Consider the following 13766-nt stretch of genomic DNA (forward strand, 5'->3'; position numbering starts at 1 on the left):
GGCAGGCTTACAATTTGAGGTGGAACCTGTTAGGGGACCTGCATGCATTTTCGGTCGACGAATCGTGCCTGGATCTTGGGCCGGTTAACTCTCACGTTATCCTGAGACCCCGACCTGGATATGTGCCCAAGGTTCCAACCACTCCTTTTCGGGACCAGGTGGTGAACCTGCAAGCGCTGCCCCTGGAGGAGGCAGACCCAGCCCTGGCTTTTCTCTGTCCCGTCTGTTCTAAGCAGAGGTTGGCCCACTGGTAGGTGGGTGCCATCATCTTGGTGTATGAATCCCAAGATGCACCTTGCCCTCCGGGACTACGAGCTCACTCCACAAGAAGTGTAGCTGCTTCCTGGGTGTTGACACAGGGTGCCTTGCTGAAAGATGTATGTAGAGCTGTGGGCTGGGCAACACTTAACACGTTCACTAAATTCTATAGCCCACGTGTCGAGCCAATTGCTTACCGTGTGCTCTCTTCGCATAGAGGCCAGTTAACCTGTTAACCGTTGCCAGTGCGCCCGCGCACTGAAGCGTTATTTATTTATTTAATTCAAAATTACTATCAGATTTAATGTTATACCTTGACAAACTATACATAATTAAAAAGATATAATACTCAAGTTTCAGTATTTGACCACTATTGTATTCTGAGAAACTCATAGTGACAGTTATGTCTTAATTTGTGTCAGGAGTTATGAAATGAAAAAATGAGTCGATACCTTTAATATGAATTATGCGCGTCAGCCGCTTTCATTCATAAAAAACTCAGTGCTGTCGTCATGACAGCGATACACAAAACAACGTCCCTCAGGGCTTTAGCTCAAAACTGTGCAGATTTGGAGAAATATTGATAGATTCTCATAGATTTACATCATATTTCTATAGACAGGAATAATATTTATTGAATTTATACCCAAATGCGTCGATGTAATCTTTATGAGCATTTGGTATTCCGATACTGTGTTTTTTAATTCATACCAATAGCCTGAGGGCGCTACATGCACAATAATAGTCCATATATGGAACATGAAGAAGAGCCATGACCATGTGACATTCCAGGACGTCACTGATACACACAAAGCTAACAAGAGATCGCGCTGTAACATGCAGATACAGATGTTTTGAAGACAATAAACATGATTGCACTGATATTTGAGTTACCTGTGTTTTTCAAGCCATGCCAGGTATTTTCATAATAATAGATTATATTTATAATGTAATGCTAATCTATATAGACTATCATTGTGCAGAACACTATCCAATAGTATATTTTCTGTCTGATTTTTTTATCTGAAGCCAAATTAGATCACAGAAGATTATTTAAAATACTCAAAGTGCGTTAAAAAGTAAGTTTAGAGCACAAACATGGTTTTAATCTCATAAATTGTCGTGTATTGATGGTGTGCTAAGCTAACATGCTAGCTAGCCCTAGGTGCACCTGCTACCTAGAAGTTATACTTTTATTATTTTTTGAATGCTACCTGAAATGTGTCTTTATTCAAGAAATGCATTTGATACAGTTTAAAATGTGTGGTAAACTTTGAGAAAAGAAATTAGGGACTGAAACCCTATGAATAGCCTGTGAATAGCCAGTCGTTAGTAGCTATAATGCAGACAAAAGAAATGCATATTTCGAGCCATAACCAGGCTGGAGAGGTGTGAATGTGTGCAGGGGGAGACTGAGACTGAATGGGGATCGTCTGCACCACAAAACAATAGAGACAATATACTGGATAGATGGTTAGAAGATGACAATAAACATCAGTAGCATTTTAGCGTCAAATCAAAATAAAGTCATTTGACATGGTCTTGAAAAACATTTAACCAAATACAGAGTTTTGGACTTATTATCTTCAGATTTTAAACATAGAATGTTTAGACATATGGCTTTAGCTGTAGTGCATTTCTAGATTGCTCCAGTGCCAACTTCAATTTTATTTTCATGAGGATGTTTCATAAAAATTAATTTCTAATAATTTTACAAAACTTTGAAGCTATTTATAACAATTTTTGTCATTATGACAATAATTAATTCTACATTTACAATAAACTGCCAGGTGTCAGCTTTCAAATGAGATCATACTTGTGCTTTTAATGCAAAGGGTTCATGAACTGTATCTGTTTCAGTTTGGGTATGTCATTTCTGGGGATTTTTCAAAAATGGGGTTGCAGCTTAACAGGTTAACACAGTATGCACGCTCGATATGTCGGCTTACTGCGCCAATCCCCTCCTTGAAACGAATACTTGCGCCATTCTTGCTCCAGTTGAATTCTTATTAGAAACCTGTGAGTTCCTCCTCAACCCCTTCGACATTGGACGTGGTGGAGCGTCCAATGCTAGGCTTACCACTTATAAGCTAGTGGAACTTGTGCTTGGCTGGGTACATAATATATTATGTTGTATCCCTACGGGGATCCATATGTGTGTTTCCACGGTACGGCTCCCTAAAATTCGAACCCGTGTCTTCCCCCTTTGGGCTGGTAGTGGGTTCCGTAGCATCCCTCCTTCCTTCGATAGGGCATGCTTTCCCAGTGTTATCCAAGTCTACTGAATGGGTTTTTGGAACAGCAGTGACTTCCTGGTCTAAAGCCCTTTCCTTTCCTTTCATTTTGTATTATACATCGCTCAGTCAGGTGTGGACATGCAAAATCGGCAGCTGAGTTACAAATCAGGCCAGCTGGTCTGTTATTCAACGATGTTTTTCTCTGTGCTTAAATGATTACGGGTGAGTTTTCGTATATATTTCGTCTTTGTTATTGATCTTATTGTTCTGAATGTCGAGATTTGCTTGTAAAATTAACGCATTTTAAACTGCGTCACAAAGTGAAACCAAACATTTTCATATCAGACTTTGAGCTCGAAAATGATTGTAATTATATTATAAGATATTATATTCACTTCCTAGTTACAGATCACCCACTTTGTTCAATATTGTTTGAAAATGTTGAATTTGATGACATAGTATGTTTGCTGCTGTAATATTGAGCATACAGATCGTGCAATCTGCGTGTCATTGTTTACTTTATTATTTTATTAATATAATCAGCACGCAGTTAACCCATGTATGTTAATTTACATATTACTTAACTGAATGTTTGTATCATTTACTGATATACTTACAACTGTTTTCTTTGTTTCTATTCTGTTTATTATAGACCACACATTTGTGAAGTAACATATACAAACTCCTTTGAATAAATAAGTTAAACTGGGATTCCCTCTCGTGTTTCTCTTACCGGAAACACACACCACCATCTTGACTGCATTAATCCTGAACCCCTTGAGCATCCCATACGCTTGTATTGTTTTTTTGTTTTTTTCAAACAACCTATTTCATTATATCACAGTAGATACCATGCTTCTCAATAATTAAACAAGTGTTTGAAGAATGGATGGATAAATACACTATTTTAATGTGTCATTGTTACAAGTTAGGGTTAGAATTCAACACAAAGAAGTGCTGAATAATAATAATTAACAATATGTATGTCTATATGGTTAGTGTTTGTTTTACTTAGTTGCTTATTATGCCTAATTTACTTTTATTACTATAGTAAGTACATGTAACATGAATAACAAGCACTGTAAAATAGTGTTACGTACTGGATCATCTTCCAGCAACACTTTCTAATAACGTTCAGTTGTAAGTCATGTATAAGTGGTTAGTTAATGATGAACTAATCATTTACAAAACATTCATAAATGATTAGCAAGTGATATACTAACATTTTATGTATGTTTTGTAAATTCCGTTACAAGTCATTTACAAGTGATTAGTAAATGATTAACTAATCATTTACGAAACATGACTATGCATTCATAAATGATTAACCCTCTGGGGTCTGAGCTGTTTTCTGGGCCCTGGAGGTGTTCTGACATGCTCTGACATTTGTGCTTATTTCTGTTACTTGTGACATTTTCATGGCTAAAGTCTGATTACACTGTATTCAGCACAAACTCTGCTACAATAATATATCAGCAGCATGTATGTAAAAGTTTGTAGTTTTGAGATAATGACATTTATGCGTGGTTTGTGAAAATACAAAAAAAAATTGTCACTGAAATAAGGTCATGAAACCCATACTGATTATTTCTTCACAAGACTTTTGAAAATTGTATCACGTAGCCTAGAATATTTGCTCATTCAGAGAAGACAATATATTGATTTAAAATTTCTAAGACGAAGGGGCAGATCATATATGCGAAGGGGCAGATCATCTCATTAATATGCAAGCTTTTCACACCTGAGAAAGACAAAGACACTCCCTAATGGCCCTATTAGGAGCTAACAGGCCCTGCCATTCTGAGCAACCTTGCACAAAAAATGAGGAGATTTAAAAAAGAATGGCTTTTTGATTGGATTTATTTACAACACAACATAATCCAAATATACACAACAAATGACAAAAAAGCACTTATTGAAAACAATGATCCAAAGACAGAGACCTTTCTGCCATTCCTAAAAACATTGTACATACCTTTCATTTCCAAGGTGTTTGATTTTCACTTTACCATGTTCATGTACAGAGACTCATGTCAGTGGCATCTGGTCCCTGAAAAAAAAAAAAAATGAACATACTGATATCAATTATCAAGAGAAATAGGGAATATAGTTCTAAAATGTATTGGGAATAAATTTTAGATTTTTCTGGTTAAAATTGCTTTTTAAAATTCACAGAATACACACACACACACACACAAATGTTTCCAACAGTATATAATATAATGAACACCAGGTTTGTTGTGCCTTGTAAGCAGTAGGCTATGCACAGTGCGTTTCAAACGCGATCGCGCTCCAAATATGATACATTCAAAACCAGAGCTCACTCCAAAATATGAAACATTATGGTTACCATATTATACATATCTACGTTTGAGCAGATATCCACAAACACAGTAACAGTAAACACGGGTCTAAATATTATAATATTCACCATATATCTAGCAACAGTTCAACTGCAATGTGAAATTTATGCAACAATAACAAACTAATATTTAAGAATTTCTTACCTAACATCTTTCTTGTCTTCAAATCGCGTTCTTCTTCTTCTGAGGTAAAGCCAATGTAAGCTCACGGCACGTCTTTCCAACTCGACGAAAAGCAGAGACATGTGAAGTTTGTTGGTGCTTTGTTTTTGAGGTAATGAGCGCCTTCGCGTTCCATGTGGAGATTTGCATGTGAATGTCTTTTGCGCTCGTAGGCGTGGTCAAATTAAAAAATAATTAGGAAGCGTTTGAGAAGCTGGACATCTTGTTGGTTTTATACAAATTACTTAAACATAGAATATTTGTTTTCAGTTTGAATCCGATCATTTAAAAGTACACACTTAAATGTTTATAAAGGTATATGGCTCATAAATGTGTGACAAGTATTCGCTGAGTTTGGTTTCAGTTTATAGACGTGCTCAAGAAAAAAAAGTTCACCGCGATGGGGAGGCAGAAAGCACACCCTGTTTGTTTTCTTTATTTTACAAAAGCACAATGTTTTGATTTGATTGTAAGTGGACACATACAAAAGTAGAAATATCACAGATTATTTTTTTATATTTCTTTTCTGTATGACCATAAATGACGGAGTAATTTAAGTTTATAGTGCTACAATGTGAAGAAAATCCAGCAAAACACGCGGGCGCGTTTGTCGACCTCAGAGGGTTAATAAGTGATATGAATGAATGAGGCATTTATATAGCGCTTTCATATGTACTACTGTACACCCAAAGCGCTTTACAATCATATCAGGGGATCTCTCCTCAACCCCCACCAGTGTGTAGCATCCACTTGGATGATGCGACGGCAGCCACAGTACAACGGCGCCAGTGCGCTCACCACACACCAGCTACAGGTGGAGAGGAGAGAGAGTGATATAGCCAATTCAATGGAAGGGGATTATTAGGAGGCCATGATTGGTAAGGGCCAATGGGTGGAATGTGGCCAGGACACCGGGGTTACACCCCTACTCTTTACGAGAAGTGCCATGGGATTTTTAATGACCACAGAGAGTCAGGACCTCGGTTTAACGTCTCATCCGCAGGTTCCTCATCCGATATGTTCATTATTTTATGTATGTTTTGTCAATTCAGTTATAAGTCATTTACATTTGATTAGTTAATGATTAACTAATCATTTACAAAACATGACTATGCGTTTCATAAATATTTAATAAATTGTTACTTTTTTGTTTTGTTTTGCTCACATCTGGTGCACAGTGGTTAAAGACTCCATGTTCAGAGTGTAAACTATTCATCACTTGTAAATGTGTTTCACATCATTCGTAGATGAGATTTGTTGATCTTATGCCTTATTGATTCTTGAAGTGGTAATCTACGAATGATGTGTAACACATTTACAAGTGATGAATAGTTTACATTTTAGATTAGGGGATGCAGAAAGTGTTGTAAATGATTTATTCATGCGTTTACAAATCATTGTGTTGAACACTTACCCGTTACAAATTATCTGTACGTGTATACAAGGCATTTACAACACTTTCTGCAATTCCTCTAATTGCTACATACATACAAAAAAAAACATAATTTATTAAACATTTATGAAACGCATATTCATGTTTTGTAAATGATTAGTTAATCATTAACTAATCAATTGTAAATTACTTATAACTGAATCTACAAAACATACATAAAATGTTAGTATATCACTTGCTAATCATTTATGAATGTTTTGTAAATGATTAGTTCATCATTAACTAACCACTTATAAATGACTTACAACTGAACGTTATTATAAAGTGTTACCCCTCAGATGTTTGTGAATGTTAAGTAACTGGATGTTTCTGTTCTCTCCTACAGCAAACACTAAAGGAAACAAGCGCTCCAGGACCAGAACTGACTCCTATACGGCAGGACAGTCTGTTGGTGAGTCTTGACTTTAACCCCTTCTAATTACCAATACCATAATAGGTTAAACTCCCCTATGAAATAACTTGACAAGCACAGTTTTTGGTAAAACTTTATTTTGATGGTCCCTTTTGAACATTCTGTTGACTATAAGTAACTTTGCAACTACATTTCAATTTATTCTAACCCTTACCCTACTAGTCTACTAACACTCTAATGAGATTTAGTAGACATGTAGGTGCAACAATACTTATAGTCGAAATACTTAGAATGTGTTAAAGGGACCATCAAAATAAAGTGAAACCCAGTTTTTTTTCATGCGTTTTATTTCCTTCTGAAATAGAGTGTCACAGTCCCGCCCACAGCCCAAGAGAGCTTAGGTGCCGGAAGTAAATTTCCCATTCATTTCGCCCATTGACGTTTTGGAAAAATCTGTATCTAAAGAGTTTTAGAGCATGTCTGAGAATAACCAGCTACGGCTGAACTCATAGGCATACAACATATCATTTCGAGTGAAAAAACGACGAGAAAATACAAAAAAAGTCAAAGGTACAAGACTGTGTACATATTTTCATTTCCGAGCGAAGGAACTACTCATCCCATAAACCACCGCGCCTCACTGAAGTCGACTGAAGCCACAACCGCGAAAGAGCCTTTTGAGCGACTTTCAAATCTGACGACAGCCACGCGAACTTTTTCTTGTGCAGTTTAAAGCAGTATTTCAGTAGTAATCGTGTAAATAATAGTGTTTTATATAGGTGTTGTGTATTGAATTTTATATTTATCATCGTGTATTTTATCGTGTATTTTATATTGTGTGCGTGTGTGAAAAGCGGTTAACGATAACGTTAGCAACATGGTGCAGTGTTTTGTACCTGACTGCAATCACCGCTCAGTCGTCAACACATGTCGTTTCCAACACGGACTTTTCGCGGGGTTTAACCAGACAGTTACACGAGCTCCACCAATCAGATGCATCACTGTGGGGTTGTGGGATTGTTCAGGATTGTGGGTAATGAAGTACTTCTCCAAGACATCGCGAATAAAAGGCATTTATCTCAAAACAAGGTTAGTGCCCCATGAACTTTTGGCGGTTATATGAGCATATACAATCGCTTAGTACAGCCGTAGCTGGTTTTAAGTCTACCATGTATGGTTACGTTTTTATGGCTTATACCCCAACTGTCAATGGAGAAATTGTATTGAATTCTTACTTCCGGCACCGGCTGTGGGCGGGACTGTGACGCTCTATTGGAAGTTGGAAAGGTAGCCAGTAGCCTTTCATTTACATCACAGCAGTGATCCATGATTTGCTACTTTGCTACCAGCAAAAGTTTTTTTTAACATTTAGAAGCAGAGTAGCATACAGATGACCTCAAGCTAAAGTCTTGTTCACACAGAAATTACAGGATATGTACTGAGAAGTTGTTCCGGCAACTGTTCTGGCATTGCATGATTTTGTTCACACTGCCTGAGCTTTCTCGTATACAGTACAATGCTTTAATTCCCCAAAACACCCAAGCAGTAAAGACTTAAGTGACGTTATGAAATGGCATCTAATGTACTCATCCAGAATTTCCATCAAAACTAATGCATGTTCATGATAATAGATTTAATTTTGTGGTATGTTTTTGGTATGTTTCATGTAGAAGCCATGGAGGGTATTGACCTGGGAGAAACAACCCACAAAAAGCCAGGAACTACAGTGCCTGAGTCAATTCACTCCTTCAGTAAGTCCTTGAGTACTTAACTTCACTCCTTAAAGTTATGCTGCTTTCTAGTCCTCCTTGCTAGTTCCAATTTACAAACTCAGAAGTCATGATTATGATCTAAAGTGATTTTGGTTTGAATGGTGCAAGGACCCTGGAATTGTTCTGTTTATTATTTTCTAATTCTGGAAACTGAAGAACTTATTTTCCGGAAAACTTATTTTTTTTAACGAAATAAACGTGACTTGACTTGATCTGAGTGCCGAATTGCAGAGCCGGTGCAAACATATCTACATCCTTATGATCAGATGCTTTCTCAACTGCACTTTTCTCATTCTTGTGTTTGTTGGGTAAGCGTAGCACAAATAAACCATATATAAAACACCACTTCTAACAGCATAGGCAACATAGGAATGTTTGCAAACAGTTCAGGTATTTCAAATCTGGGTAACACTTTATAATAACTTTCAAGAATAAATCATTAACAAACATTATATAATGCTTAACAGATTATTAGTTAGTATATATTCACATAGCTTTTTGAGATAATGTGCTTGTTAATGTTAATTAATGAACTTATTAAACATTAAATATTGATTGACAGATCATTATTTAATGTAAATTGAAATGCTTACATATTTCATTAAACTTTCATTTCATATGATCATGCACTTTTAAAAAGTCTACAAATGATTTTTGATATGTGATTACTATTTACAATGATTAACCCTCATTCTTCCCTCGGGGCATTTTGATCCGGAATCTTTTTTTTTATTTTTTTTTTATTTTTTTTATTGAGTGTTCATACAGTGTCATATTGAGTGTCCAAGACCCCAGGACTTTTGTCGCACGTGAACCACGAATACACACAAAAAAAGATTTCGAGGAGTTTTGTGGTTAAAATTAATAAAAGTAACAAATCCTTCCCTTGCGGGTCAATTTGACCCCCATAGGAATGAATGGAATGTGAGGAATGCTTCAGTACACATAGAAAACCCCAAAAATGTTCAAAATTCTAACTAAAAATGCTACAACTTTACCCACTTTTTTTTTTTTTTATGTTTACATGTGTATCTGAATGCCTACTGAAGTAAACCGATTTTAGGACCCAGCGGAACAGCTCATTTGCTCCAAATAGAGCTATAATGCCATCTAGTGGCAAGAGTCATGAAATATCATGTTATATATTTTTTATATTTTTCCACAAGAGGTTGGCAAAGACATCCAATGTAAGATATTTTGAGCTGAATTAAAAGGTTTATGCATTAAATTGTTGTAAAATTGAGTTATTTTGAATTTAAGTTGAGGAATGTGCTTAAATTACTAAATTACTAATATTTATTTATTATTTATTGGATCAAATTTAGAAATTTAAAGGTAAATAAAAGAAAAAATAACAAAAATCTCCAAAAGAAAAAATATTATCAAAATGAAATGAAATAAGCTTTCTGAAAGAAAAAAAAAGGTTCAGGTTTTTTTGCACCTGAAATAAACCATATTATTCAATAACTCATAACAGTCTGAAAAGGTCATACATCCAGTCTTCGTTTGTTGTGGTGTGTATTTTTTTTTTTTTTTACAAATCATTTATGAATTATTTGGTCCTGTTTTTGCAATACCCAATCTAAAGTTTAAACTATTCATTATTTGTAGATGTTTATAACTATTAATCATTTAGTACCTGTAAGGGCATTGGACTTTTAGCTACTGGTTAGTTAAGTTTAGCTTAATGCATTCTAAAGACATAACAACACCACATAATTGTAACATGTTTTTACTGCCTCAACACAAATACATTTTTCAATAAAATACTTGTTCATTTATTAAAACAATGTAATATAAACAGTTTGAACCATTTTCCCCTAAAGTAATCAAACTGACCCTGTACAGTGTTTTTTTGACATAAGTACACGGTCGTTAAAGACTCCTAATTTAAAGTGGGACCAGTCATTCTTATATTGTTCAATTTTATGTTGAACATCTGGATCACTCATAGCTACCAAGCACCTTTTTGCATTTGTACTTTTGTAAATCTAAAAAAAGTGCATTTGGTAATATGAACTGAAGTTTAATGGCATTTGAAAGCATTTTAATTTACAGTCAAACCAAAATGTATTCAGACACCTTCAACATTTATCACATTATCACAGTTTATTTGCTATAGTTTAGAAAATGGTAATAAAATATGACAAGAACTCCAATCAGATGATATTTCAGTGGTTTCGGCCATCCTTCTGTTAGACTGTCTCACAAATGAATTATGTTGAATATCTGTCAGCTGTTTAATTTAAGTACACAATTAGATAATACCAATTTAGGTCAAACAATTACCAAGCAATGCTTAATCTTGTTCAGTCTGTGGTGTAAAAAAAGGTCACATTAGCAATTAAAGAAAAAACACTTAAGCAAAACATGGTCAGGTCAAAGTGTCTGAATAATTTTTGGTTTTAAATTTGTATTAATTTTACTGGTAGTCCACTGTATGAAGAATTTGTGGGTATAATATGTCACAGTTTACTTTATTTTGCTAGCCTCACTTACATAAATGAACTATAGTGTCCTGCACCCACTAGTAAACAAATATCAAAAATTATATCAGGTGTCTGAATAATTTTTGGTTTGACTGTACATTAAATTATGATCTGTTAATCAATCAACATGTAATGTTGAATAAATTCATTAGTAAACATTAACACGCATATTATCTAATATTTCTAGGGTAACACTTTACTTGAAGGGGTGTGCATAAGACTGACATGACACCGTCATAATCATGACATGACACATGTCATAAATAGCAAGGAGGTCTTATGCATGTTTATGACAACTGTCATTAAGTGTCATTCGCTCAATTATGACATTTTTAATGCAAATATGACATTGTGTGAGATGTCTTTGTTATGGCAACTTGACATTACTAAGACAACACAACCTGTCATAAATATGTCCTAAACATGACATAGCAGATTAATTATCAAACTTAAGAAACCACTTAGGCTTTAGGGGTTAACATTTCATTAAACTGTCATGTGGTTGATTTTGACATTGGCTGTCATGAAGCCATTATAACATTTTAATGACAAATTAAATTTGTACCACTGTACTTGAGGTCAAGAAAAACATTCATGACACAGTTATAATGGCTTCATGACAGCCAATGTCAAAAGTAACCACCTGACAGTTTAATGAAATGCTAACCCATAAAGCTAAGTGGTTTCTGAAGTTTGATAATTCATCTGCTATGTCATGTTTATGACAATTTATGTTGTCTTGGTAATGTCAAGTTGTCATGACAAAGACACTGACTGGTTATGATGTATTGGTTTATGTCAAGTTGTCATAACAAAGACATCTCAAACAATGTCAATTTGCATTAAAAATGTCATAATTGAGCGAATGACACTTAATGGCAGTTGTCATAAACATGCATAAGACCTCCTTCATATTTATGACATCTGCCATGTCATGATTATGAAGGTGTCATGTCAGTCTTATTGCACACCCCTTCAAGTAAAGTGTTAACCCTATACAAAATATTATAGAGTAATAAAATTTACTATACTCGTAATAAAATTATTTCAATTAATTGTATACAAATCATTTAACAATATTTGATAAATAAGCTATAACCACTTGTGAAAAAATATTTTACACATTGCTATGTGACATCAACATGCATTTATCATTCTTAAAATCACAATATGAACGTTAATCTTCAAAATTGTGTTATTTTTCTTCAACATTTCTTCCAACTCCTCACGAAATGCAATTCATCAGCACAAATTCAAAATTATAAGAACTTAATTGTAAAATGATTAGCAACTAAGAAATTTAGCAACACAACAGGCATAATAGGATAGCTAATGTTTACTGTTGGTTTAAGTACATAAGTATAGTTAAACAAACCTTTAACATTTCATAACATTTCAATTTAACGTCTCACAAACTACTGATACTCTTTTCTGCCCCTGCTCAAGAGATATTTATACAGAATCCGCAGATTCTCTCACTCGCACGGACATGCTGAATCTCTCTGGCCCAGTTTCTATTTCTCTCTATGCAGTTTATATATGTCCAATTATGATATTGTCACTGAAACATTACAATGTATTTAATTGTGACTTGTATTGCGATGTGTCTATTTTATTATTAGAGAAAGTGAATTTATAGTTGAAAGGCAGTGGGTTAAATCACCAGTGTGAACAGGTTTAAATCTTGGTCAAATTAAAATAAAAATAAGAAATATAATTAAATATCTTCAAATGTTTTTCAAATATGAATGAAAGTCTTATCATTAAAATAAATATAGCTGCGAGCAGCAATTATCTGGGTTCAAGCAACGAGTTCTTTATGACATCAATGCTTTTGGGGTCTAGGCCCATGGTTATAGCAATTTTCTTGTTTTTTATGTTATAGCGCCACCAAGAGGCTAAACTCCACAATCATTATATTTTTTGTTGTGACCTCAGATTGAGCTCTTACATATGTGTACCATTTTTATAACCATTTTAGTAAATGTAACCCCGCCCACTTAAAACATCTTGGTGTCCTGTTGCAAACGTGAATCGAAATTTTTAACTGTTTATTGATAATTATAGATTTTTAGACTCAAGAGCATATGGTTTGGTTCCGATTGGGCTAAAAACCTAGGACTAGTTCGTAAAAGTAGCTTTTGGTCAAAATCCAAAATGGCTGAAAAAATTCCATGGCAGAAATGAAATCGGACATTTATTATTTGTCTTGAGCCAAGGATTCCAATTCCATCTACGACCAATGGTCTCGGAGTTATGAGTGATTTCACGTTTTTAATTGCTGTGGCGGCCATTTCAGTTGCTGAAATTTCTGCGCATTGCGCTTGAACCCCTAGTTAAATAGTTTAGTAATTATTATACTTTTGTGTAATTCACAAAGCCCAGCACATGATACGCAGAAACATGATATGAACTTACAAGCATGTTTTATTAATTAGTCTTTCGTTTAAGTTCAAACATGACAACATTTTATTAATTTGTTCTTTAATTTTAGATCCCTTGTTTTTTATGGTATTTTATTAGATCCCTTGTTTTAATTTTTTCCTTTGGTTTGCTTTAATTAAATCAAGGGAATTAATAATACAACATGCTTACAATTTAACTAAAATAAAGGAATTCATAAAAAGTGCTTGACTTAAAGGAACATGCTGACTTTTTGGGACTTTAGCTTATTCACCGT

At 34.7% G+C, this 13766-nt stretch overlaps 1 protein-coding gene across 1 annotated transcript in view; it reads left to right on the forward strand.

Annotated features, from left to right (window-relative positions):
* The window catches only part of mtor (mechanistic target of rapamycin kinase), a 222836-nt gene that overhangs the window by 206591 nt on the left and 2479 nt on the right, over nucleotides 1-13766 (forward strand). The window contains exons 54-55 of the mRNA XM_084388404.1: nucleotides 6799-6864; nucleotides 8496-8576. Of these exons, the coding sequence (XP_084244530.1) occupies nucleotides 6799-6864; nucleotides 8496-8576 (147 nt within the window). The remainder of the gene's footprint in view (nucleotides 1-6798; nucleotides 6865-8495; nucleotides 8577-13766) is intronic.

This window comes from Rutilus rutilus (genome assembly GCF_951802725.1).
Source record: "Rutilus rutilus genome assembly, chromosome: 19".
In the NCBI taxonomy this organism is placed as follows: Eukaryota; Metazoa; Chordata; class Actinopteri; order Cypriniformes; family Leuciscidae; genus Rutilus; species Rutilus rutilus.